Raw genomic sequence first — 24,413 nt, 5'->3', positions numbered from 1 at the left:
TTTTAGATAGGAGCCCACTGATCCAGGGCCTGGAAGCAGGAGGCTTTAGGAAATTAGGACTGATCTACCCCACTTGTTTACTGATCCATAAGGTGTGGGAGGAAATTAAGAAGATTAGGGGGGTAGAATATCTAACTGACTTCTCTCCAATATGGCAAAATTATAATCTACCGGAGTTTGTCAAAATGGGGGACTTTAACATTTGGAAGGGTTTGGGAATATGTTACATTGGCCAGGTACAGGACGGGCAGGAGTTGTTACCTTTTGAAAACTACAGGAGGTTTATGGACTGCCGGAGAGCTGTAGGTTTCAGTACAGGCAATTTCACCACTCTTACAGAACTCACAGTACTCACAGTAAAACAGTTAATATGAGGGTTCAGGCGGATATTCTGGTAAACTGTCTGTGCAAAAGAGGGAACGAGAGGTGTTGTTTCAGGTACAGTTAGGTCCACATATATTTGGACAGACAACATTTTTCTAATTTTTGTTCTAGACATTATTACAATGAATTTTAAGCAAAACAATTCAGATGCAGTTGAAGTTCAGACTTTCAGCTTTCATTTGAGGGAAGCCACATTAAAATTGGATGAAGGGTTTAGGAGTTTCAGCTCCTTAACATGTGCCACCCTGTTTTTTAAAGGGACCAAAAGTAATTGGACAGATTAAATAATTGTAAATAAAATGTTCATTTCTAGTACTTGGTTGAAAACCCTTTGTTGGCAGTGACTGCCTTAAGTCATGGACATCACCAGACGTTGTGTTTCCTCCTTTTTGATGCTCTGCCAGGCCAGCAGCACAGGGGGGGCATATCCAGGATGGGATGGGGGAGCCATGTGCATGCCAGCAGCACAGGGAGGCAATGTGCCAGTGTAGCAGCACAAGGGGGCAATGTGCCAGTGTGCCAGCAGCACAGGGGGGCCATGTCCCAGGATGAGGGTTAATAGATACCAGGATGAAAGACATATATATGATTTGTAAGGCTTGTTTAACACTTGCGTTAGGAGGCGCAGCGCACGGCCGCCGTGCAGCTCTGCCCCCTGTCGCGCCCCCTCCGATCAGTTCCTCCTATGGGCGCATGACGCTGCATGCAACCTGCGTACTCTATCGTTAGCATTGGGTACGCAGGCCATGCGCTGGTACGCTTTTGCCGGTGCATGCGCCTTTTTGACGGTGTGCCGAGCGCACCAAAATGCAACACGGTGCGTTTTGCGCACGTCGGCGCACTGTCAAAAGGGCGCATGCTCCGGCAAAAGCGTACCAGCGCACAGCCTGCGTACCCAATGCTAACGATAGTGTATGCAGGTCACATGCAGCGTCATGCTCCCATAGGAGGAGCTGACTGGAGGGGGCGCGGCAGGGGGCAGAGCTGCACGGCGGCCATGCGCTGCGCCTCCTAACGCAAGTGTGAAACTAGCCTAAGATGGACACTGGAATTATAAGACAGACCCCCATTTAACATAGAAAAAATTTCTCTTTTTCTTCAACAGATTTGGGGGTGCGTCTTATAAAGCGATAGATTTCTGCTTAACAAAAAGAAAAATCAAACTGAAAAAAGATACAATGTGAACACACCCTTAAAGGGTCTGATATTGACTTAGAATATTGACAATACAAATCTACACAGCAAGCTCACTTAAGGAGAGCTAGCGCCTTCTCGCTCCCCCAAGAAAGTTGGTGAAACCATGAGGAATTGGAACGAGCATTAGTTACTCCATCTCTTTGCCTTTATATAGAGATCTTAGAATGATTAAACCAAAATACACCATGTACAACCTATTGATATGTGATGTCCTAACTCATCATTAAAACAACTCCATGAAATAGCATATTAAAAACAGGAGAAAAATACTTGTAGTTTGTAATGTTTAAAACATAACTTTATTATCACAGATACATTAAAAAATCTTCCAAACAAATGTTAAAAAGATAATTATAACAAGAAGCAGGGTTAATGCCCTTATAGGGTGCAAATGAACATAATAAAAGATGGGCTATAGTAGTCCCTTAGAGTACAAAATCTGGTGTAAACATTTTAGTAGTCAGTTACATCTGTACGAGTGCTAAAGTGCAACATGGAATATATGCACACTAATAATAAACATGAAACCTGACATACCAGAAAAAGAGTACAGTAGGGAATTTCAAACCAACATATGGAACCCCCCTTGAGTCCCCTACATGCGTTTCACAGTTATTTCAGTAATGCTAGTTCATCATGGGGGACAATTTGCTTCCAACCTGAGAGGAACTTTTATTGTCAAGGCAACTGGTCATGTGACTGGAAAAATCGCCAATGGGAATGATACAAGCAGCGCGTGCATACCTGATGTATCCACGTGACATGCCCAACCCCCTGGCGTCAGACGTGTGTACACCACATCGCACCACAGTGATGCCCCGAGAAGGGAGGACAATGGACAAAAAGCACGTTCCATCCATAGGTATATAACATCAGGTAAATAGAAGATATGCAAAGGCGACAGGTATTGTTACAATGAACAGTCAATGCCGCACAAATCCAGACGAATGCATGTATACAGTCCAATAAAGGAAATAAAGATATAATATACTAGCTGAAGAGCCCGGCGCTGCCCGGGCATAGTAACTAACTACGGTTACGGTTAGTTAGTGTGCAAAGCTGAGTATATAGCCCCGCCCACGCCGCATAGCCACATTCACTATTATATCCCACATCATCCCGTCAGCCAGAGCTACCGGACTACTACCCCTAATATCCCATACCGTCCCGTCAGCCAGAGCCACCGGACTACTAATATCCAACATCATCCCGTCAGCCATAGCCACTGGACAACTGCCCCTAATATCCCACATCACCCCGTCACAGCCGCCAGACTACTACCCCTAATATCCCACATTGTCCCGTCAGCCAGAGCCACCGGACAACTACCCCTATTATCCCACATCATCCCATCACAGCCACTGGACTACTACCCCTAATATCCCACATCATCCCGTCAGCCATAGCCACCGGACAGCTACCCCTAATATCCCACATCATCCCGTCACAGCCGCTGGACTACTACCCCTAATATCCCACATCATCCCATCAGCCAGAGCTACCGGACTACTATCCCTAATATCCCACATCATCCTGTCAAAGTCAGTAAAAGTAGAATAGTGAAATTGCACAGAAACATGGTTCACTAAGATCCGAGGTAATTTGTCTGGCTGAGTTGCTCATGGATGTACAGCATCTGTATGCAGTATAGTATCATATTTAATGGGTTGTTATGGGAAAAGCATTGCGTGTTACATGGGTATATTCAGGTGAATTATAGGGAAAGTAGCACTTTAAAAAAACTCACAGCATCAGAGCACAGTAACATCAATAATGCATAAGTGTCTGAGAAAATATTAAATCCACATGACATTTAATATGTGCACTTTCCTACATTCATGTGTGTCACTTAATGATACCACACGGGAGGGGGGGATTCATTTCTATCATGTACTCACTGCTCCTTTCTGGGGGACAGACAATGGCTGGCGCTTATGTTCCTGGGAATGCTAGATTTCTCCTACCTTGTCAGTGTCTGCTGAGGTGTTGTCAAGTGGGAAAACTTGCGCATAGCTACCCATCACAGCTCAGCTACTTTTAACCAGCTCTGGTGAAATGAGGGATGCTTAGTGATTGGTTGCAAGGAAAACTGTTGGTCATAGCAACCAATCACAGCTTAGCTTCTTTTGAACAGCTCTGGTGAAATGAAAGATGCTTCGTGATTGGTTGGTGATATATATATACACACACACACACACACACACACACACACACACACACACACACACACACACACACACACACACACACACACACACATTTTTATATATAGAGATATCATATTTGGTAATTTCACACATTATTGTAGTGTATTCCAATATCCATATCAAAGAATAGAAGTTGCTGTTAAAAAAGCAAGAAATGTCAGCACACAGGAAAAATAACTAGGGATATGATAGGATTTGCCTTCTCATCTGCCAGCCTTTCTATTGCACTCTCAAACATATCCTTTATGAATGTGGTTCCATTTAATAGGTAAAGGCTAGCTTTATTTCCACCCATATTTTACATTTATCAATATTTCTATTTGCTAAATTTTGTAATTTTTTTTTTTTTTTTGCTCTGACAGCTAAGTGGTGAATACGAGAAGTGCCAGAAACAAATAAAACAATTGATTGCAAGACTGAAGGAAATGAAGTCTATGGTAAGCAATAATTATAAATCATTTCAGTCTGTTTTTTCACTGTTATCTGCCTATTATTTAGCCATGTATTACTTGGTAAACTTGACTCCACATGGTGATCCCTTTAGTGAAAGAAGCCCCCCTCAGCAATTAGCTGATTGTCCTGTGTCTATCTCCGGAGACCCTCGCAAAACATCTGATGCTGCCAATATCCAGTCACCCACATTCTGCTGGAGGAATTGTGAAATATACATCAATTTCACACAACAAAGCAAAGCAAACTGCACCGCAAATGCACCTATTGGCACAATAATTATCTGTGTACTACAAACGCTTGCAAGTAAACCTGACTCTTCGGTTGCTCATCCAATACTGAAAGTCCATATGAAAGAAGGAAGGACGGCACACACCAGTCTTCAAAAACCAATCTTTAATCCATAAATTCAGAACGTCTTCTACGGGAGAATGGGACTCGTAGAAGCACAATAGCGCGAAACTGCCATCGTCGCTCCTACACTCACTCTCCCATTCTCCCGTCGAAGATGTTCTGAATTTCTAGATTAAAGATTGGTTATTCAAGACTGGTGAGTGCCGTCCTTCCTTCTTTCATATGAAATATACATCAATATTATCTGTCACCTGTTCTCATGATTAGTCATAACTTATGTGATATATATACACACATATGTTATAACTAATCATGTGTTACATATGTTATGACTAATCATGAGAACAGGTGACAGATAATATTGATGTATATTGGCCAGGCTAAGCCTTGACTTGACACATTATTGTAGTGCTGGTGGAAGGGAGTTAATGGCACATGCAGTATAAGCTCAATTTGAAACTGATTTTTGATTGCAGAAATGAAATCTGATGTTTTATCCAAACCTTGGGCTTCCTCTAGACTTTTTTCTTTCTCGCTTCATTGGGGGACACAGTTTACCATGGGTGTATGCTGCTGTTGTTAGGAGGCTGACACTATGCAAATAAGAAAAAGTTAGCTCCTCCCCAGCAGTATACACCTACCGACAGGCACAAATTACCTTAGTTTTTGCTTAGTGTCTGTAGGAGGCGGACCTGGATCTAACACCAGATCCGCAGTGTCTCTTCCTTTACCGGTTTTGTGTGTTTATTATTCTTTTCACCTTTGTTTTTCAGTTACAGCTCGTCGGGTAACAGGGTGCAGATTTCTCACCCTGTTTTCCCACATTTAAGCGACCAAGAGAGCAGTGTGGTATCACCCACATCCCCCACTCTCGGACCCGCTGGCAGGTTTTTGTCCCCTGTCCCCCCTTTGGGGTGTTTCAGGGTGACTCTTGGTGGCCAGTCCTTGCCTATTCCCCTCCTCACCCCTCTCCTTGGAGAGGGTTGAGAGGAAGACGGTGGTCACTGGTGGTGGCCTTCCCCCTTGTTCCTAAGGGGTTGACGCCATCTTCTGCACTGTCTGGAGACGGTGCGGGAAGGAGGATCTTCTCTCACGACCCTCAACATCCCGAGAGCTCCTGATGTGATCCTCAGCTATGAAGAGGAGCCGGATTCAAGAAGCAAGGTATGCCCCCCTCCCCGCTGCAACGCTCTTTGGTTGAATTGCCACCTTCGGGTTCGCCAGTTTCGAATGGAGGACTTGCGCTCGTGAAAGCCTCCATGGAGCCGGGGGAATATCTTTTCTCTGTGGACATTCAGGATGCTTATCTGCATGTTCCTGTTTATGTGCAGCATCAGAGATTCCTCCAGTTTGCCCTTACAGGAGTATCATTAGCATTTCACGGCTCTCCCATTGGGTCTGGCGTCCGCCCCCAGGGTCTTCACGAAGATCATGGCGGCGGTCATGGCCATCCTTCGTTCAAAGGGGATTCTTATAATCCCTTATCTCGACGATCTCCTGGTCAAGGGCCCATCTCACCGAAACTGCGATCACATCCTCTAGATCACTATGGACACGCTGCACCGTCTCGGCTCGATAATCAACAAAGAGAAGTCGACCCTGAATCCAACTCAGCGTCTCATTTTCCTGGGCATGGAATTCGACACCATCCAAGCACGAGTCTTCCTTCCAAAGGGGAAATTTTCATCCCTCCGGGAGGGGATCAAAGCCCTAAAGCGCGCCCGGTCCCTCTTCCCTTTCGGTTCTGCTTGAGAATCTTGGAGAAGATGATTGCCTCCATGGAAGCAGTGCCGTATGCCCAGTTTCACTCCTGCCCTCACCAGCTGGCCCTCCTGTCTGACTGGGACAAGATGACTATTTCCTTAGACAGACCTGTGCTTCTGCCTCCCAAAGTGAGGCAATCCCTAACCTGGTGGACGCTTTCCAACTCGATCCTACTCGGGAGATCCTTCCTTCCTGTTCGGTGGCAAGTCATCACCACCGATGCCAGTCTCCTAGGTTGGGGAGCTGATTTCCTGAGCCGTCAGGGGCTCATGTGCAGATGAGTGGTCTCTCAACCCCGCCGTCTCCCACCAAATTTGTCTGAGGTGGGGCGTTCCAGATGTCGACCTCATGGCGTCTCGAACAAGCCACAAGGTTCCCCAATACGTAGCCAGGTCTCGGGATCCGATGGCCGTCGGTGCGACGCACTTGTGATTCCGTGGTCCCAGATTCGCATGCCTTATCTGTCCCACCTCTTCCCCTGATTCCAAGAATCGTGAAAAAGATAAAGGCAGAAGGGGTCCCCGTTCTGATAGTAGCACCAGATTGGCCACGGAGGGCCTGGTATGCGGAGCTAGTGAACATGCTCTCGGACGTTCCCTGGAGGCTTCCAGACCTTCTATCGTAAAGGCCCCTCTTCCACCCGAATTCTCGGTCTCTGAATTTAATGGCATGGCCGTTGAGGCCGCGGTCCTGAGTGACGCTGGTTTTTCCCACAAAGTCATCCAGACCATGATTAAGGCAAGGAAGCCAGCGTCATCACGCATCTATCACAGATGTTAGAAAGCCTTCTTTCAGTGGTGTGAGGTCAACAGTTTGTTTCCTATGACTTTTTCTCTTCCCTCCGTTCTTGGTTTTCTACAGATGGGTCTTGACTCCGGCCTTTCCCTCAGTACCTTTTAAAGGGTCAGGTGTCCGCTCTGGCTATCCTCTTCCAAAGGGATCTGGCTTCTCTTCCCCAGGTGAAGACTTTTCTTCAGGGCGTTGCTCACATAGCGCCTCCTTACCAGTCTCCAGTCGATTCATGGGATCTAAATCTTGTTTTGAGCGCCCTTTGAGCCAATTCAGGATATTTCTTTTTACCTCCTCTCATGGAAGGTGGCCTTCCTGGTCGCCATCACCTCTATTAGGAGGGTCTCTGAGTTGGCAGCATTGTCCTGCCGTTCTCCTTTCCTAGTTTTGCACCAGGATAAGGTAGTTCTCAGACCGGTTCCTGCCTTTCTGCCTAAGGTAGTCTCTGCCTTTCACATCAATGAGGACATCATCCTCCCCTCTATGTCCCTCTCCATCTCATCCCTTGGAGAGATCCCTCCACAAGTTGGACTTGGTCATGGCAATTCAAGTCTACCTTGCTAGGACTGCTTCCTTCCATCAGTCAGATTCCCTGTTTGTCGTCTCTGAAGGTTGTCGGAAAGGGTTTCCAGCCTCCAAATCCACCATTACTCGTTGGATTCGTTCAGCGGTTTTGGATGCAAACCGCGTCTAGGACAAACAGCCTCCTCCGGGGGTGAGGGCTCTCTCCACCTGGGCTGTGGGAGCTTCCTGGGCCGTTCGTCGCCAGGCTTCGGCCTTGCAAGTTTGCAAGGCTGCTACCTGGTCGTCCCTCCATACCTTCGTGAGATTTTGCAAGATAGATACTCACGCCTCTGCTGATGCAGGCTTGGGTGGGAAGATACTGCAGGCGGCGGTCTCCCACCGGCCAACCTAAGTACCCTTCTCTCAACATTTCTATCCCACCCTTGGGACTGTTTTTGGACGTCCCATGGTAACCTGTGTCCCCCAATGAAGCGATAAAGAGGGATTTTTGGTACTTTCCGTAAAATCTCTTTCTTGGAGCCTTCTTTTGGGGATATCACCCTCCCTTAATGTTGTACCGTGTTGACGACTGTGCCGTTGTTTGGTTGGTACATAGGTTGAGTTCTTATAGTTGCTCCTACTACTTTTGCACCAACTGAGGTAATTTTTTTTTTTTTTTTTAAATTCATTAAACATCAGGGTACAAAGAATGCATATCATACACAATGAATTATGATAACAGACACTATACAAAGCACACATGTCTCTTTCCATAGTAAAATATAATACAAAGAGATTGCACACTCTTATAGATAAACAAGGTAATGTGTACATTTCCTTCCAAGCATATGTAAAGGATAACTGTTTATGTATTTCCCCATATGTATATCACTCTAATTTCACAAACCTTGTCATGTCATGCAACAGTAAGAGCTATCTAAAACTCCTAAACTACCAGTACCTCAACTAATATCTACTATTTCCGCAGCCTGGCTCCCTATATCATAGTGTCACATGTGATGTCTCAGTTTTGTTAAGTGAGGTGAGAGGAATTCCACCTCTCCCAGATCTTTTCAAATTTACCCGGGCATCCCCTGTTGTGGTACAACGTGCGCTCATATGGAACAATTGAATTCACCAACTCAATCCAAAATCTAAGGGAAGGACCTGAGCCCCCCATCCACCTCAGTGCCAGCACCTTCTGCGCCATAAACAGCATCTCGCGCAAGAAGACCCCAACATATCGATCCCAAATCTCCTCCTCCCACACCCCAAACAAGCAAACCAATGACTCTAGAGGGACAGGCGTCTGCACCAGGGACGCCAGTAGTGTAGTCACCTCTTTCCAGTAGTGTAGGATAGTGGGACACTGCCACACCATATGGATAAAATCAGCATCTGGTGAGTGACAGCGCAAACATTCTGATGATTGAAGCCGACCCATGCTAAAAAGTCGCACCGAGTCAAATGTGATTGATTTATTACATATAATTGTATCATTCTGCTATTAATGGATGGTGATACTCCAGTCAGAGACTCCAGAATCTCCTCCCACTCCTCTCCTTGCGCATCAGGGATGAGTCGTTCCCACTTCATCTTTATAGAGCTTCTGCCCCTACTGACAGCATATATGTGTACAGGGAGGATATGAGACCCTGGGGACCCTGCGAATTAAGAATTCCTGTCAGAGGTAAAGTTGAAATAGTACTGGAGCGAGTAGCCAAACTTAGGGAGTAATATCATTTTAATCAGGTTAATTCGTCCAGCCACAGATAATGGGAGCCTACTCCAAGATGCAAATTTAGCTTTAACTAGGTCCAGCAGCGGGTGGACATTGAGTTGTAGATCAAGCATACTATTACTAGAGATGTGGATGCCCAAATATTTAAAACTAGATACAATAGGCAGCGAGGAGAGAGCCACCAGCTGGGGAATCGGGGCATGGGACAGGGGTAACAGGGCAGACTTTTCCCAACTTATATGTAAACCTGAATATTTACTGAATTTGTCTATAAGGGATATCACCTGCGGCAAAGTTTCTTCCACTTTATTCAAGAATATCACCATGTCATCGGCATATAGGCCTATGGTATCTACCCGGCCTGCTATATCTATACCTCGGATATTAGGGAAGGACCTTATGCGTATTGCTAGTGCCTCAATCGCAAGGGCGAAGAGAGCCGGGGAAAGAGGGCAACTCTGACTGGTTCCCCTATGCAACGCGAAAGACTCAGATATAGAATTATTTATTATAATACGGGCCTTAGGTTTCATGTATAATATTTTGATCCATGTTATAAATTGATTGCCAAAGCCATACCTTTGTCAACATGCGGAAAGGAAAGGCCATTCAAGAGAGTCAAAAGCCTTGGCAGCATCTAACGATGCCAATGCCCATCTGTTGTCTGGCACCAGGGAGCTTTATTGGACTATTGATCTTTTTTCAAGGAGTTTTTATTCCCCTCACCTTCCATGTCATACATATTAACTCCGACCCCATATTTTGCTCCTCTGAACATGATGCATAGTATTACCCGTGCAAAGTGTAGATACATCACCCGGAGACTGAAATTGTTGTCGACTGTGATTATAACCTAAAAAATACCAAAAACCACTACGGGAAAAAAACAACAAAGTGAATAAACAATAAACAACGTAGGAGCAAAGTCCTGTACTCCCATCACAAAACAAACAAGGGGGATACCATCACTGAGCCCAGTATCCGGTATTGTTGGTAACCTGGACGCCTTCAAGTAAAGCTCCAATCAGCCGATTAATAGAAAAATACCAACTGACAATAGATGCATTAGGATTCCATTTCAGCAGACCCTCCATGAGATCGCAGCCACTCCGCCGGATCTGTAAAAGCAAAGTAGAACCCCCGTGGACCACCCGGAGCCGGGCCGGGTAAATCAAGTACACAACATTCCTCTCCCGTGGATGTGTTTTGACCTCCATAAACTGCGCCCGTTGTTTCTGGAGTTCCGCAGAGAAATCCGGGAAAATCGAGATCGTGGCATTGTTGAACTTAATAGTACTTTTTTGCCGTGCCAGTCGTAGAGCCACGTCTCTATCCCTGCAGTTGAGAATGCGCGCCAGAAAGGGCCTAGGCGGGGCTCCCGGAGGAAGAGTCCTAGTAGGGACTCTGTGAGCCCTCTCCACTGCAAAGACTGAGGAGAATTCGTCGCCCAAAGTGGTTTTAAGCCAATCTTCTAGTAATTTCTCCAGATGTTGTCCCTCCGATCGCTCCGGCAGGCCAATAATTCGGATGTTGTTCTGACACATTCTATTCTCCAGGTCATCTGCTTTTTGCCTCCACGCATTCATGGAACCTGCCACTTTCATTAGTTTAGCCTTCATGGGCTTGATGGTGTCCTCCACCTGGGATACCCGCGTCTCCACCTCCGTAATGCGGCCCTTCATGGCTTGCATATCTTGTCGGAGGCGTCCCACTTCGGTATATGCGTCCTCTGTCTTCCCAGACAGAGACGTCCTGGTCAAGGAGATGGCCTGCATGAGTTGCTCCAATGCCTGTTTAAGGGTTAATTCCTCCTGCTCACGCTCTTCCCCACCTTCAGAGGGGCAGCTCTTACGCTGAGCTTGCGCGGGATTATTTTTAGTAGATCTAGAGCCCTCAGCATGGTCTACTCTGGCATATTCCTTTAGTTTTTCAGCCGCTGTTCCAGACCCCTTGGAACGACTCATTTTAGAAGCAGTAGGGCACAGCCGGATAGTAGAAACCGTGTACTCTGGAATCTCCGAATCAAAGAGACAGACTGGGTATGATGATCAAATGGTGGCTGCAGGGTCCCAGGTGCAGCACAGACCCGCAGCGTCTCACAAGAAGGTAATGTCCAGCCCCAGGCGGCAAGCAAGGGACCCCACAGCCCAGGGAGCAACCCTCACAGGGACCACAGCAAGGGAGGGATCCAGGTCCCGATAATTATGGCACTGACAGGGCAGGCAATATGGTAAAAAGGGGGACGCGGGGCCCAATTTTTCAGGGCACGCAACGCTTGTCCCTCACAAATGGTTAAATTATCCACTCACCATCCTGCTCCCTCAGTGCTGCAGCGATGGATCCCGGCGCCGCGTCTCTCACCAGCAGAGCGCGCCTCCAAGATGGCCCCCTCACCGTGCAGGCCCCGCCGGCCGCCCAAGTTTTCAGAGCCGCAGACACCAAGAAGTCCAGCCCTGCTCTCCCGCGGGGGTCCAGGAGCAACCCCGGGTCCAGAGGGGTCAGAAGATAGGCAAGTGTGCCGCTAAAACAGGGGTCCACTGACCGGATGCTGTCAGGATGGCAGGAGCTTCCACAGAGCGCGTCCTACTCCGTCGCTTCCATATCCACGCCCCCCAACTGAGGTAATTTGTGCCTGTTGGTAGGTGTATACTGCCGGGGAGGAGCTAACTTTTTCTTATTTGCATAGTGTCAGACAGCAGCATCCACCCATGGTAACCTGTGTCCCCCAATGAAGGCTCCAAGAAAGATTTTACGGTAAGTACCAAAAATCCCTCTTTTATTACTCTTTCTTGTATAAGAAAAAATCAGACATTTTTATCATAATTTTTAGCCACCTTTCCCTCAATTTTTGGTCACTTTTATCAGTTTTTCTCTTATGCAAAAGAAAAAAATGTTAAAATCTTCTCCTACCCATGTAAAAAATGGACAGCATAAAGCATCAAAGTGATATCCATTTTTTTCACGGACTGATTGATTTACTTTGGAGAGTTTGATCCATGGCTCTGACAAAAAAAACAAACAGACAGCTTTTATTTTTCTTTGCTGACCCACATATCTCAGACATTTGTGGGTTATGTCCCAGATGCAATTTGTCCTGGACATGATTAAAACTAGACAAGGAGTGTAAGGCTGTGTTCACACACAGCGTTTTTTTTAGCGGTTTTTACCGCGGTTTTCACTATAAAACCGCTAAAAATAAGCTTCCCAGTCACTTCTATGCATTTTGCACTTTTTGTGCACATTGATGCGTTTTTTACCGAGAAAAAAACGCATCGCGGTAAAAAACGCAGCATGCTCATTAATTTTGCGGATTTTTCCGCGGTTTTGGCTTCTTCCATGCGGTTTGAAACCGCTGCGGAAAAAAACGCATCAAAACCAAGGAAAAACCGCAGTGGAAAAATAAGTGCGGTTCCTGGGAAGGGATTCAGGTTTTTGAGCAGAAATTTTCTGCAACATGTGCATTTAGCCTAACATGCCGAATCCTGTCTGTTTATATACAATTCTGCATTTTTTTATTTTTTTTTGTCTTTCAATTATGTGCAATCAATTTTTTCTTCTTAATTGAAACTATTGAGAGAAGAGGAATGGAAAAGGGCCAACATAAGCAAATCATCAATACAATTAATGCAAAAATGTGTCTGCTCCTGTGTTTCTCTCCAAAAACAAAATTTCCCTATCGCTTCATTCGGGGACACAGGACACCATGGGGTGTACGCTATGCTGCCACTAGGAGGCTGACACTATGTAGAAAAAAAGTTATCTGCTCCGCAGTGTACACCCCACTGACAGGAACTAGGATGTTCAGTTTAGCTTTGTGTCAGTAGGAGGTGGACACGGGTCTTTCATTAGACCCATATCTACCTCAGTGTGTGTCATTTCTTTTCAGGTGGATCTTCTACGTTACCTCTGGAGGGATACAGTGTGAAATGTCACAATTGTATTCCCAGGTAGAGACTATGAGTACGGCATGTACTGCCACCCCATATCCTCATAAGGCTAGTATCACATTTGCGCCTTTTTGCGCAGCGTTTCGTGCACACTAAATGCAGCGGGTTTTTTTTTTTTAACGCATCAGCGTGCGCATGACAAAAAATGCAGCGTTTGTATGCGATTTCATGCGTTTTTGCATGCGTTTACGTTTTTTATGCGCATGCGTTGTCTGTGTCACATTTCACAGGAGGAAAATCCTTGAAAAATTCTTGAAACAGACTCCACCAATGGGACAACAGTGGGCGTGTATCATGGGAATTCTTAATATAGACCCTGTTTACAGCTGAATTCTTCAGATTTGCTTGCTTTTTCCTTTGTGAACATGGATCTGCGTTGGTAGAGTTTTCACTTTAACTTGGCTTTGGACAGCGCGCTGGCTCAGGCTTTTGCATTTGCTTGCCAGCAACAAAGGGGGAGAGAGACAGCGAAGACGGCAGCGGGGGCGTTTGTGGATACATCCGATTATTGAACTCCGTGAGAGCCGTGGAGCGTACCACACCCTTTACAGCGAGCTCCAGGGAAACCCGGCAAAATTTACTGACTATACCCGGATGTCCCAAGAAAGCTTCATGGATTTGCTTGATAGTGTTCAAGAAGCCATCCGGAGACAGGACACACAGCTCCGTCGTGCGATTCCTCCTGAGGAACGGCTCCTGGTCACATTACGGTACGTAATATTAACAAAACAATGCCTGCATAATTGTTTTTGGTCTGTCATGTATTAAGCAAAAGTCTGCTGAATTATTGTTATGCCAGATACTAATCCTTTTTTATGTTATTGTTTTAAAAAACCTTAGACCTAAATATTAATTCTTAGTTCTTTCTCTGTTTCGCAGATTCCTGGCTACTGGAGAGAGCCTTTCTTCACTCCACTTCCAGTACCGGATTGGAATATTCACCTTGTCGGGAATAGTTGCGGACACCTGCCGGGCTTTGTGGGACGTTCTCTGTCAAGAATTTATTCCCCTGCCCACCGCAGAGAAGTGGATGGAAATTGCTGAAAGATTCTGGACAGTCTGCAATTTCCCCAACTGTTTGGGAGCGGTGGATGGGAAACACATCCGGATAATAAAACCCAAAAGAACTGGATCTGAGCACTTTAACTATAAAAAGTATTTTTCTACAGTACTCATGGCCATTGCAGATGCAGACTGTCTGTTTGTTGCGGTGGACATTGGGCCATTTCACCGGGGGAATGACTCGCAGGCTTTTAAGAACTCTGACATGGGCTGTAGGTTGTATGGCAACCATTTTAATTTCCCCATGCCACAGCCTCTTCCCCACACCGAAGGGCCGCCACAGCCATTTGTACTGATTGGGGATGAGGCATTCCAAATGTGCCAAAACCTGCTGAAACCCTACTCCAGTCGGGACTTGGACCACACCAAAAAAATCTTTAATTATAGACTGACCAGGGCCCGAAGAACTATAGAGTGTGCTTTTGGTATTCTTGTCTCCAGATGGCGCATTCTCGGCACAGCCATTAATCTAAAGCTGGAAACAGTGGATGAGGTGGTGAAGGCGTGTGTGGTTTTTCGTAATTTTGTTATGGCTAAAGAGCACCCTAACTTTGAACTTGTGCCCTGAAAACGCATTTATTCAGACTGGCCTATCGCCTCAACACATTAACCTAATCTATCCCTGTGTGGCACAGCCAAAAGTTTTACCATAACCAGATTTCCCGCATCATGTTCCCACATGCTTTATGCATCCATTAGCCCTCTGTGTTTGTACTGTTACATACTTAACATTATGGCTGGTCCATACAATCAGGGCAACTGTTACCACCCACCTTTCATGTCTACCTCTTTCCACATAGACTGTAAGCTTGCGAGCAGGGCCCTCTTTCCTCTTGGTATTTGTTATAATCTACTGTCTATTATCTGTACTAATCCCCTCTGAAATGTAAAGTGCTGCGGAATATGTCGGCGCTATAAAAATAAAAATTATTATTATTATTGAACTCGAAGAACCAGCTGCAAACCCATTGCCTGAATTCACTCAGCACCCTCTCAGGTCATCAGTTGAAGTTGGCCAAATGAGGGACCAATTTGCGGCCTACTTTCTGTGATGTAGGACGTGTGGAATGGCATGATCAAATGGTGTAAAATTGTTTTCTTGTGTGTATATGTTAATAAAAAACCTGTTTGGATACCGGTTCTGAGTGCACTTTTTTTTTTTTTTTTTTTTTTTTTTTTTTTTTTTTTTTATACACTCCAATACAATAATCACCTGCCCAGGTGTACTTGTGAATTCATGATGCTGTGTTTTGTGCATCATTAATTTACTAGCACTCCTGGCCAGGTGACTACAGAACCGCTGAACGAATCCAACGAGCAATGTCCTGATGTTGCAAATAGTGATTTTGGGATGCAATAGCATTCTTCACTCTTTATGACACCTGACCATTTGAGAATAAATATTAATATAGGATCTCCACTGTGGCTTCAGTATGAACGCAGACTATAGAGATGATTAAGTTTATACAACTTCTACAATCCCCAAGCCTGTTATCATGGTGAAATTAGCACACCTGGGCAGTAATATACATATATTATTTAAACTCCAGCATCGCTCCAGTCTGCGTGCAATAGATAATGCAGACTGAAGCGACGCTGCAGGTTAACTCGTGTGTATTCACCTGCCCAGGTGTGATAAATACTATATATCTAGCATGACCCAAACCTGTGTGATCATGGACAAGAGTCACTGCCGCATCACAGAGCATTGAAATACTTACGAAAATCCTTGCGGACCCTTTGAGAGGCATTGTCTCAGCTTTCCATCAGCGCAGCGGCCCCCTCATTCCAGAGCTGCCGGGTCACCACCGTGTCCGCGTGCTGCGGATCACGGCTGCTCCTGGACCAAGTTGATCAGGGCATTGTTGTCCAGGGCGATTTCTTTGTCCTGTTTGGGAGCCTAGAAAAAAAAGAAAAACATTAGAATCTTGGAAAGATTTGGAAATGAAAAAGATACAGAAAAGAGAGATTGAAGACCAAAACAGGACAGAAGAAAAGGCAGGGGGGAAAAAAAATAAAGGGATATTCACAGTCAATCTATACTTACAGGCCGTTTCACTGCCGGCACTTGGACTAGCTGCTCTTGCTGTTAGTCCTCACTTGCCGTGGCCGGTGTGTACTCCTCTCCAGAAGACATGCTGCAATAAAAGAAAAAATACATTAGTACATAATAAATTTAACCCCTTCCTGACATCCGACGTACTATCCCGTCCATGGGACCCGGGCCCCTATGCCCATGGACGGGATAGTACGTCTACCGCGATCAGCGGCGCCCACGTGGTGAGCGCCGCTGATCGCGGCCGGGTGTCAGCTGATTATCACAGCTGACACCCGGCACAATGTGTCAGGGGCGGTCACGGACCGCCCCCGACACGTTAACCCCTTGCACACCGCGATCAAACATGATCGCGGCGTACCGGGGGTTAAAGAGAAGCATCGGCAGGGAGGGGGCTCCCTCCGTGCTTCCCTGAGCCCCCCACGGCAGCGCAATGTGCAGCGTTGCTGCCGGGGGCTCCTTTCCTGCAGGCCCCCGAATCCAAGATGGCGACGGGGGCTTTCGGGGGGCCTGCAGGAAGCTGGCTTCCTCAGTGCCTGCAAAGCGCAGGCATGGGGAAGCCTTCTGCACTGCCTGTGACAGATCGCTGATCTGTCACAATGATCTGTGATGTGACAGATCAGCGATCTGTCACAGAACAGTGATGTCCCACCTGGGACTATTTAATAAAGTAAAAAATAAATAAAAATAAAGTGTTAAAATAATTTAAAAAAATCGCCAATTAAATTACAAAAAAAAAAAATATTCCCCCAAATCCATTTTTTGAAAATAAAAAAAACCAAAAGAATAAAAGTACACATATTAGGTATCGCCGCGTCCGTAACGACCCGCCCTATAAAACTGTCCCATTAGTTAACCCCTTTAGCAAACCCCTTAAAAAATAAAAATAAAAAACGAAGCAAAAAATGATTTATCATCATACCGCCAAAGAAAAAGTGTAATAACGCGCGATCAAAAAGACGCATATAAATATCCATGGTACCGCTGAAAACGTCATCTTGTCCCGCAAAAAACGAGCCGCCACACAGCATCATTAGCGAAAAAATAAAAAAGTTATAGCTCGCAGAATAAAGCGATGCAAAAATAATTATTTTTTATATAAAATAGTTTTCATTGCATAAAACCGACAAAACATAAAAAAAGACCTAAATGAGGTATCGCTGTAACCGTACTGACCCGAAGAATAAAACCGCTTTATCAATTTTACCGCACGCGGAACGGTGTAAACGCACCCCCCCAAAAAGAAATTCATGAAACGCTGGTTTTTGTTAATTCTGCGTCCCAAAAGTCTGAATAAAAAGCGATCAAAAAATGTCACGTGCCCGAAAATGGTACCAATAAAAACGTCAACTCGTCCCGCAAAAAATAAGACCTCACATGACTCAGTGGGTCAAAATACGGAAAAATTATAGCTCTCAATATGTGGTGATGCAAAAACTATTTTTACAATAAAAAGCGTCTTTTAGCGTGCGACAGCCACCAAACATAAAAACCGCCATAAATAGTAAATCAAACCCCCCGTTATCACCCCCTTAGTTAGGGAAAAATAATAAAATAAAAAGTATTTATTTCCATTTTTCCGTTACGGTTAGGGTTAGGGCTAGGGCTGAGATTAGGGTTAGGGGTGTGTTGGGGTTCGGGTTGGAGTTGGATTTGGGGGTTTCCACTGTTTGGGCACATCAGGGGCTCTCCAAATGCAACATGGCGTCTGATTTCAATTCCAGCCAATTCTGAGTTGAAAAAGTCAAATGGTGCTCCTTCCCTTCCAAGCTCTGCCATGCGCCCAAACAGTGTTTTACCCCCACATGTAGGGTATCAGCCTACTCAGGACAAATTGCAAAACAATTTTTGGGGTCCAATTTCTCCTGTTACCCTTAGGAAAATAAAAAAATTGGGGACTAATTGATCATGTTTGTGGAAAAAATACGATTTTTTTTATTTTCATGGCCGGGCATTATAAACTTCTGTGAAGCCCTTGGGGGTTCAAAGTGTTCACCATACATCTAGATAAGTTCCTTAGGGGGTCTCGTTTCCAAAATGGGGTCATTTGTGGGGGGTTTCCACTGTTTAGGTACATTAGGGGCTCTCCAAATGCAACATGACACCCGCAGAACATTCCCTCAAAGTTTGCATTCCAAAATGTCACTTCTTCCCTTCCGAGCCCCGACGTGTGTCCATACAGTAGTTTTCTCCCACATATGGGGCGTCAGCGTACTCAGGACAAATTAGACAACAACTTTTGGGGTCCAATTTCTCCTGGTACCCTTGGGAAAATAAAAGAAATGGTGACTAAAAGATCATGTTTGTGGAAAAAATACGAATTTTTTATTTTCACGCCCGGGCGTTATAAACTTCTGTGAAGCACTGGGGGGTTCAAAGTTCTCACCACACATCTAGATAAGTTCCTTAGGGGGTCTAGTTTCCAAAATGGTGTCATTTGTGGGGGGTTTTCACTGTTTTGGTACATCAGGGGTTTTCCAATCGCGACATGATGTCCGATCTCAATTCCAGCCAAAAACGTCAAATGGCGCTGCTTCCCTTTCGAGCTCTGCCATGCGCCCAAATAGTGGTTTACCCCCACATGTGGGGTATCAGCGTACTCAGGACAAATTGCACAATAACTTTTAGGGTCCTGTTACCCTTGGGAAAATAAAAATTGGGGTGAAAAGATCATTTTTGTGGAAAAAATGACTTTTTAATTGTACTGCTGTACGTTATAAACTTCTGTAAAGCCCTTGTGGGTTCAAAGTTCTCACCACATATCTAGATAAGTTCCTTGGGGGGTCTAGTTTCCAAAATGGGGTCACTTGTAGGGGGTTTCCACTGTTTAGGTACATCAGGGACTCTCCAAACGTGACATGGCGTCCGATCTGAATTCCAGCCAATTTTGCATTGAAAAAGTCAAACGGCACTCCTTCCATTCTGAGCTCTGCCATGCGCCGAAAAAGTTGTTCCCCCCCACATATCAGGTATCGGCGTACTCAGGACAAATTGCACAATAACTTTTGCAGTCCAATTTCTCCTGTTACCCTTGGTAAAATAAAAAAAATTGAACCTGAAGTACTTTTTTTGTGAAAAAAGTTAATGTAAATTTTTTTTTTTTTAAATATTTAAAAGAATTCCTGTGACGCACCTAAAGGGTTAATAAACTTCTTGAATGTGGTTTTGAGCACCTTAAGGGGTTCAGTTTTTAGAATGGTGTCACTTTTGGGTATTTTGTATCATATAGACCCCTCAAAGTGTCTTCAAATGTGATGTGGTCCGTAAAAATAAAATGGTGTTGTAAAAATGAGAAATCGCTGGTCAACTTTTAACCCTTATAACTTCCTAACAAAATAAAATTTTGGTTCCAAAATTGTGCTGATGTAAAGTAAACATGTGGGAAATGTTAGTTATCGAGTTTTTTGGGTGCCATATCTCTGTCATTTAAGGGCATAAAAATTCAATGTTGGAAAATGGCGAAATTTTCAAAATTTTCGCCAAATTTCCGTTTTTCTCACAAATAAACGCAAGTTATTTGAATGAAATTTTACCACTAACATGAAGTACAATATGTCACGAGAAAGCAATGTCAGAATCACCGGGATCCATGGAAGCGTTCCAGAGTTATGACCTCATAAAGGTACAGTGGTCAGAATTGTAAAAATTGGCCCGGTCATGAACGTGCAAACCACCCTTGGGGGTGAAGGGGTTAAAAAAGGACAGGCAGACATTAGGTTAGAGTACTCACATTCTTGAAGTTGCTGCTTCTCTAAAGATTTCTGTATGCTCTTGTCTCTCTTCCAGGTTGTCTGTAGATTAGTGGTCTGCCAGTACCAACACCGTCTTTTATCCACACTACCCCCCCCCCCCAAACAATGTTTCTTTGTGTAGGGGGTGGATTAAACCAGTGTCTAGACATTGTTTACTCAAAAATTGCATGCGCTCAAAAGCGCAAGCGGGCGCATATCCATGCGCACGCCTGCGACCCCATAGACTGTAATGTGTTTTTTTGGCGCATTCCGTGCGCACGCGATCGCATGCGTTTTTTTTACGAGGTTGGGCGGAACAAAAAATGCAACATGTAGCGTCTAGGCGCACACCTGCAAAAAGCGCATGCGCACGAAATCGCACATGAACGCGTGCAAGTGCTAGACCATGCGCCCTGAATGTTAAACATAGGGGTGCATGCGCCCGATAGCGCTCGATGCGCTGCGCGCAGAAATGCTAATGTGAAACCAGCCTAAGTCTGGCCAGCAGGACCCCAACACCTAACACAGAAGCGTGTTCAGGTGATCCGGATCCGGTCCTGGCCCCACCCGTCTCCCACCCACTCGCCCAGCAGAGCCTGTCGGTGTAAGGAGGCATGGCAGTCCCTCAGAAGAGGAATGAAAAAGGGCCAACATTAGCAAATCATCAATACAGTTAATGCAAAAATGTGTCTGCTCCTGTGTTTGTCTCCAAAAACAAAATTAAAGTGGTTTCCGCCTCATGACATTTTGCACTTATTTGTTACCAAAAAATGGAGCCAATAAATTCTAGCCAGAAGTGTATTTAGAAATCCTCATGGAGTAGCCTCCTTTTCATAGTGACACACATTATATTATGTCCTTTTATTTTCGTTATTTCTTGTTTAACCCAAAACCCATTTTTGCTTTCTTGGTTTATACAGTTTTATTTGATTATATACAAGAGGCCTGTGAGTTTGAGGGTTCTGCGCGGGATCTTAGTTGTTCCCAGCATTGCGCTTTTCTGGACAGAGAGCTCAGATGTTGCTCCTGGGATCTGCTGTAGCCATTCTTCCAACTTGGACGTCACTGCTCCAAGTGCCCCTATCAACACTGGAATCACTCACTTGCCTTCACCTTCCACATCTTCTCCAGTTCTCCTTTGAGGCCCTGGTATTTCTCCAGCTTCTCATATTCCTTCTTTCTGATGTATGTATGTATGTATGTATGTGTGTGTGTGTGTGTGTGTATGTATGTATGTGTGTGTGTGTGTGTGTGTGTGTGTGTGTGTATATAATATATATATATATATATATATATATATATATATATATATATATATATATAATTTTGTTCAATACTTTTTGTGCAACATTTTAGTAGTACAATAAAACTACGAATTAAGTTTTTGTTTTTTATGTGTTTGCAGAATTCAAGTTTGCAAAATGAAAATCAGTGCTTAAAAAAGAATATATCTGCCCTCATTAAGACTGCACGAGTAGAAATTAAACGTAAAGAAGATGAGATCAACAGACTAAATCAGAGGTAATACTTTAGTTTCTCATTGATTTCCAATAGTTCTCATGCTGTAATAGTACATATAGAAAGAAGGTATAGAAAGTGTCCACTGATATGGTTGTGTAACTATTTATTATACATACAATTAAAAGCGCAGTGCATTTTATTTTTTTCCAATGAAAATGTATTTACCAATTTAGTCAGTGCCTTGTTTAGTCATTTCTATCTGAAAATTCATAGTATCCTTCAATCTGTTAACATAATCTTATTGTGACTCCCCAGAAATTATATGTCTTTATGTTCTTGCCAGGGGTCACCACTTCATCTGAACTGCCTGTATGATGAAATTTCAACTTTTGATGTTTGACCCAACATAGGCTCTTGGGTGCCTGTGCAAGATTCTATAAACAATGTGCACGCATACAGCAGCGTTCCAGTAGTTTAGTTTGACCATAATTGTACTAACCTGGAGAATAATACTGCCAGGTCATTTATAGAACAAATTTTAAAATATATATGTTTGTCATTAACAGGTTAGGCATGCCAGGAATGAACCACAGTTATAGATCAAATCCAATACCATTGATGAATATTAACAATAGATCACAATCCGATGACGTTTCAAAGAACATTGGAAACACAGAGAACTTGCCAAAGAAAAACATTACTTTACAGTCTAAAGACATAATAAGTCACGGTTCTAAAAATCTTTGTGATCAGGAGAAGTCTTGTGTTCAAAGTAGCCCAACATGGCCACCAGTAAATAAACCTATTTCTAAGCAGTGCAAAGAAAGTACAGTGAAGAGTTCCAATGTGGAGCCGCGATGCTTTGGAGCGAATGTTGCAAATAACATAGAAATGGGCTTGGATAGCCTAAATAAGGTCACTGAGAGAAATCGGACAAAGGAAAGGTCAAAATCTAGTTCTGCCAATTTAGTATGTGAAAGTTCTGATCTAAAAGAAAAGATACGTAAATCACCTCTAAAATGTGGAAGAAATAAATCTTCTCAGGAAAAAAGAAATTCAAAGTCTGAAGCTGGCTCTGATATAGAAGACTGCAAATACCATTCAAGCTCCTCTAAAGAAAAAATGCAGCAAAAAGATCTGAATTCTCCTAAAGAGAAAGAAGTGAAAAAATATGAAAGGGATGGGAATCACAGAAGGGAATCTAGAGCATATGAAAAAGAAAAAAACACAGAATCAAGGCATAAGACATCTGAAAAAATTGAAGAGCCACGAAGATCTAAAAGAACATCTTTTTCAACCCCAAAAGATGATGGTTCCCGTAAATTCTTGGAGCAAAGTGATGGTAAAAGAAGTAGTGATACAGGTAGAAGGGATAAACGTTCCTCAGAGTACAATAATTCCAAACATGGAAACAAAGATTCAAAACAAAGCAAATATGAAAACTCACCAAGAAATAAGCCTAGTCGTGACACTAAAACTGAAAGATCTGATCGTGAAAAGAGAGGAGATGAAAAGAAGAGATCTAGAGATGACCATGATCAAAATAAGCATGACCGAAAGGATAAAATGCATGAAACAAAAGTAAAAGATGCGCATCAGTCATCAAGCAAAGGTAAAGACTCCCATTCTAAAGTAAGTGAGAAGAGCAAAAATAGTGACAAAATTAAAGTGGACAGTGGCCAAAAAGACCTGAAACTGTCTTTTATGGAGACCCTTAATTTAACACTTTCTCCCGCTAAGAAACAACCTGAAGACACACATCGGATCTTCCCTGATGCCTTTAGTAAGGATTGTGAGGTGGAGGAAAGCATAGCTAAAGGTTCGTCCCCACAATGCACAACTCAAAACCATGCTGACTCTCTGTGTCCTCAACAGACTGACTTAGAACGCAGTGAACTTGTTTCATTGGATAACATATCAACCAAAGTTTTAAATATTGAAGACTCCAACCAAGTGTCTTCATCTGAACCTGTTATAGAAAAGAGAGTGCAAACAAATACTGCTGTTGATGAGAACCAGTTACTGGAAAAGTTAACAATAGATGATAAACAGCTTATGTCTACTGATTTACATAGAGTGGACTCGGAGGTGATGAACATGCACAGTTCTTCTGATGGTTCAGATCTTATTGATCTTGATTCGTTTATAGAAATCGATAGATGCAGTGGAAGTCCTAGTTCTGAAACTCCTAACATCTCTACGCCTGCTGAACAGACTCAAGAAATCAGTATCGTAGAGCCAAGTAAGGAAGACGACCAAGTAGTGAAACTGAAACCAAATCTAACTGAAACCCCAAAAGGTATATGTGAGTCTCCAGATACTGACCTTGTAAGCATAAGCACAAAAGGAATTGAGAATAAGCATTGTTTCCATGATGAAGGCTCTATTGACTTTAACATTTTAAGACATATTCCAAAACTCCTCAGTCCACTGAAAAGCCCAGGCCGGCCTAATGCTCTGCATACGCTTGAGCGCACAGCTAAGGCTTCTGTAGTGAGCAATTTACATAAAGGTATTCTCAACTGCAGTTTTCTCTTTATATTGTAGAAGTCGTTTTGCATGCATGATATTAACCTTCCTCTGCAGTGTATACTTTGATTTGTTTGCTAAGGCATTCTTGACTTGTAATAGTCTTATAATAAGTCATTATACTACTATGCAGCCTCACATACATTATGCTTTTAAAAGACTCAATATAAGTTATATTTTATTCAAATCATTACTAGCTGTTATGTTTTTTTAATAAGTCTTTCTAACAAATCAAAG

The 24,413-nt window shown here is 43.9% G+C and overlaps 1 protein-coding gene across 3 annotated transcripts in view; it reads left to right on the top strand.

Moving 5' to 3' along the window:
- CASP8AP2 (caspase 8 associated protein 2) overlaps positions 1–24,413 on the top strand; it is a 104,091-nt gene that overhangs the window by 41,407 nt on the left and 38,271 nt on the right. For 2 of the 3 annotated variants that reach the window (XM_073589561.1, XM_073589562.1), the window contains 3 exons: positions 4,151–4,225; positions 21,592–21,707; positions 22,214–24,159. In XM_073589561.1, the coding sequence (XP_073445662.1) occupies positions 4,151–4,225; positions 21,592–21,707; positions 22,214–24,159 (2,137 nt within the window). The remainder of the gene's footprint in view (positions 1–4,150; positions 4,226–21,591; positions 21,708–22,213; positions 24,160–24,413) is intronic. The other variant, XM_073589564.1, reaches the window with a different exon arrangement.

The sequence above is a fragment of the Dendrobates tinctorius genome, unplaced genomic scaffold, assembly GCF_039654945.1.
Source record: "Dendrobates tinctorius isolate UK_male_01 unplaced genomic scaffold, ASM3965494v1 ptg000111l, whole genome shotgun sequence".
Classification (NCBI taxonomy): domain Eukaryota; kingdom Metazoa; phylum Chordata; class Amphibia; order Anura; family Dendrobatidae; genus Dendrobates; species Dendrobates tinctorius.
The sequence above is the reverse complement of the archived record's forward strand: the minus strand, read 5'-3'. Positions and strand labels throughout refer to the sequence as shown.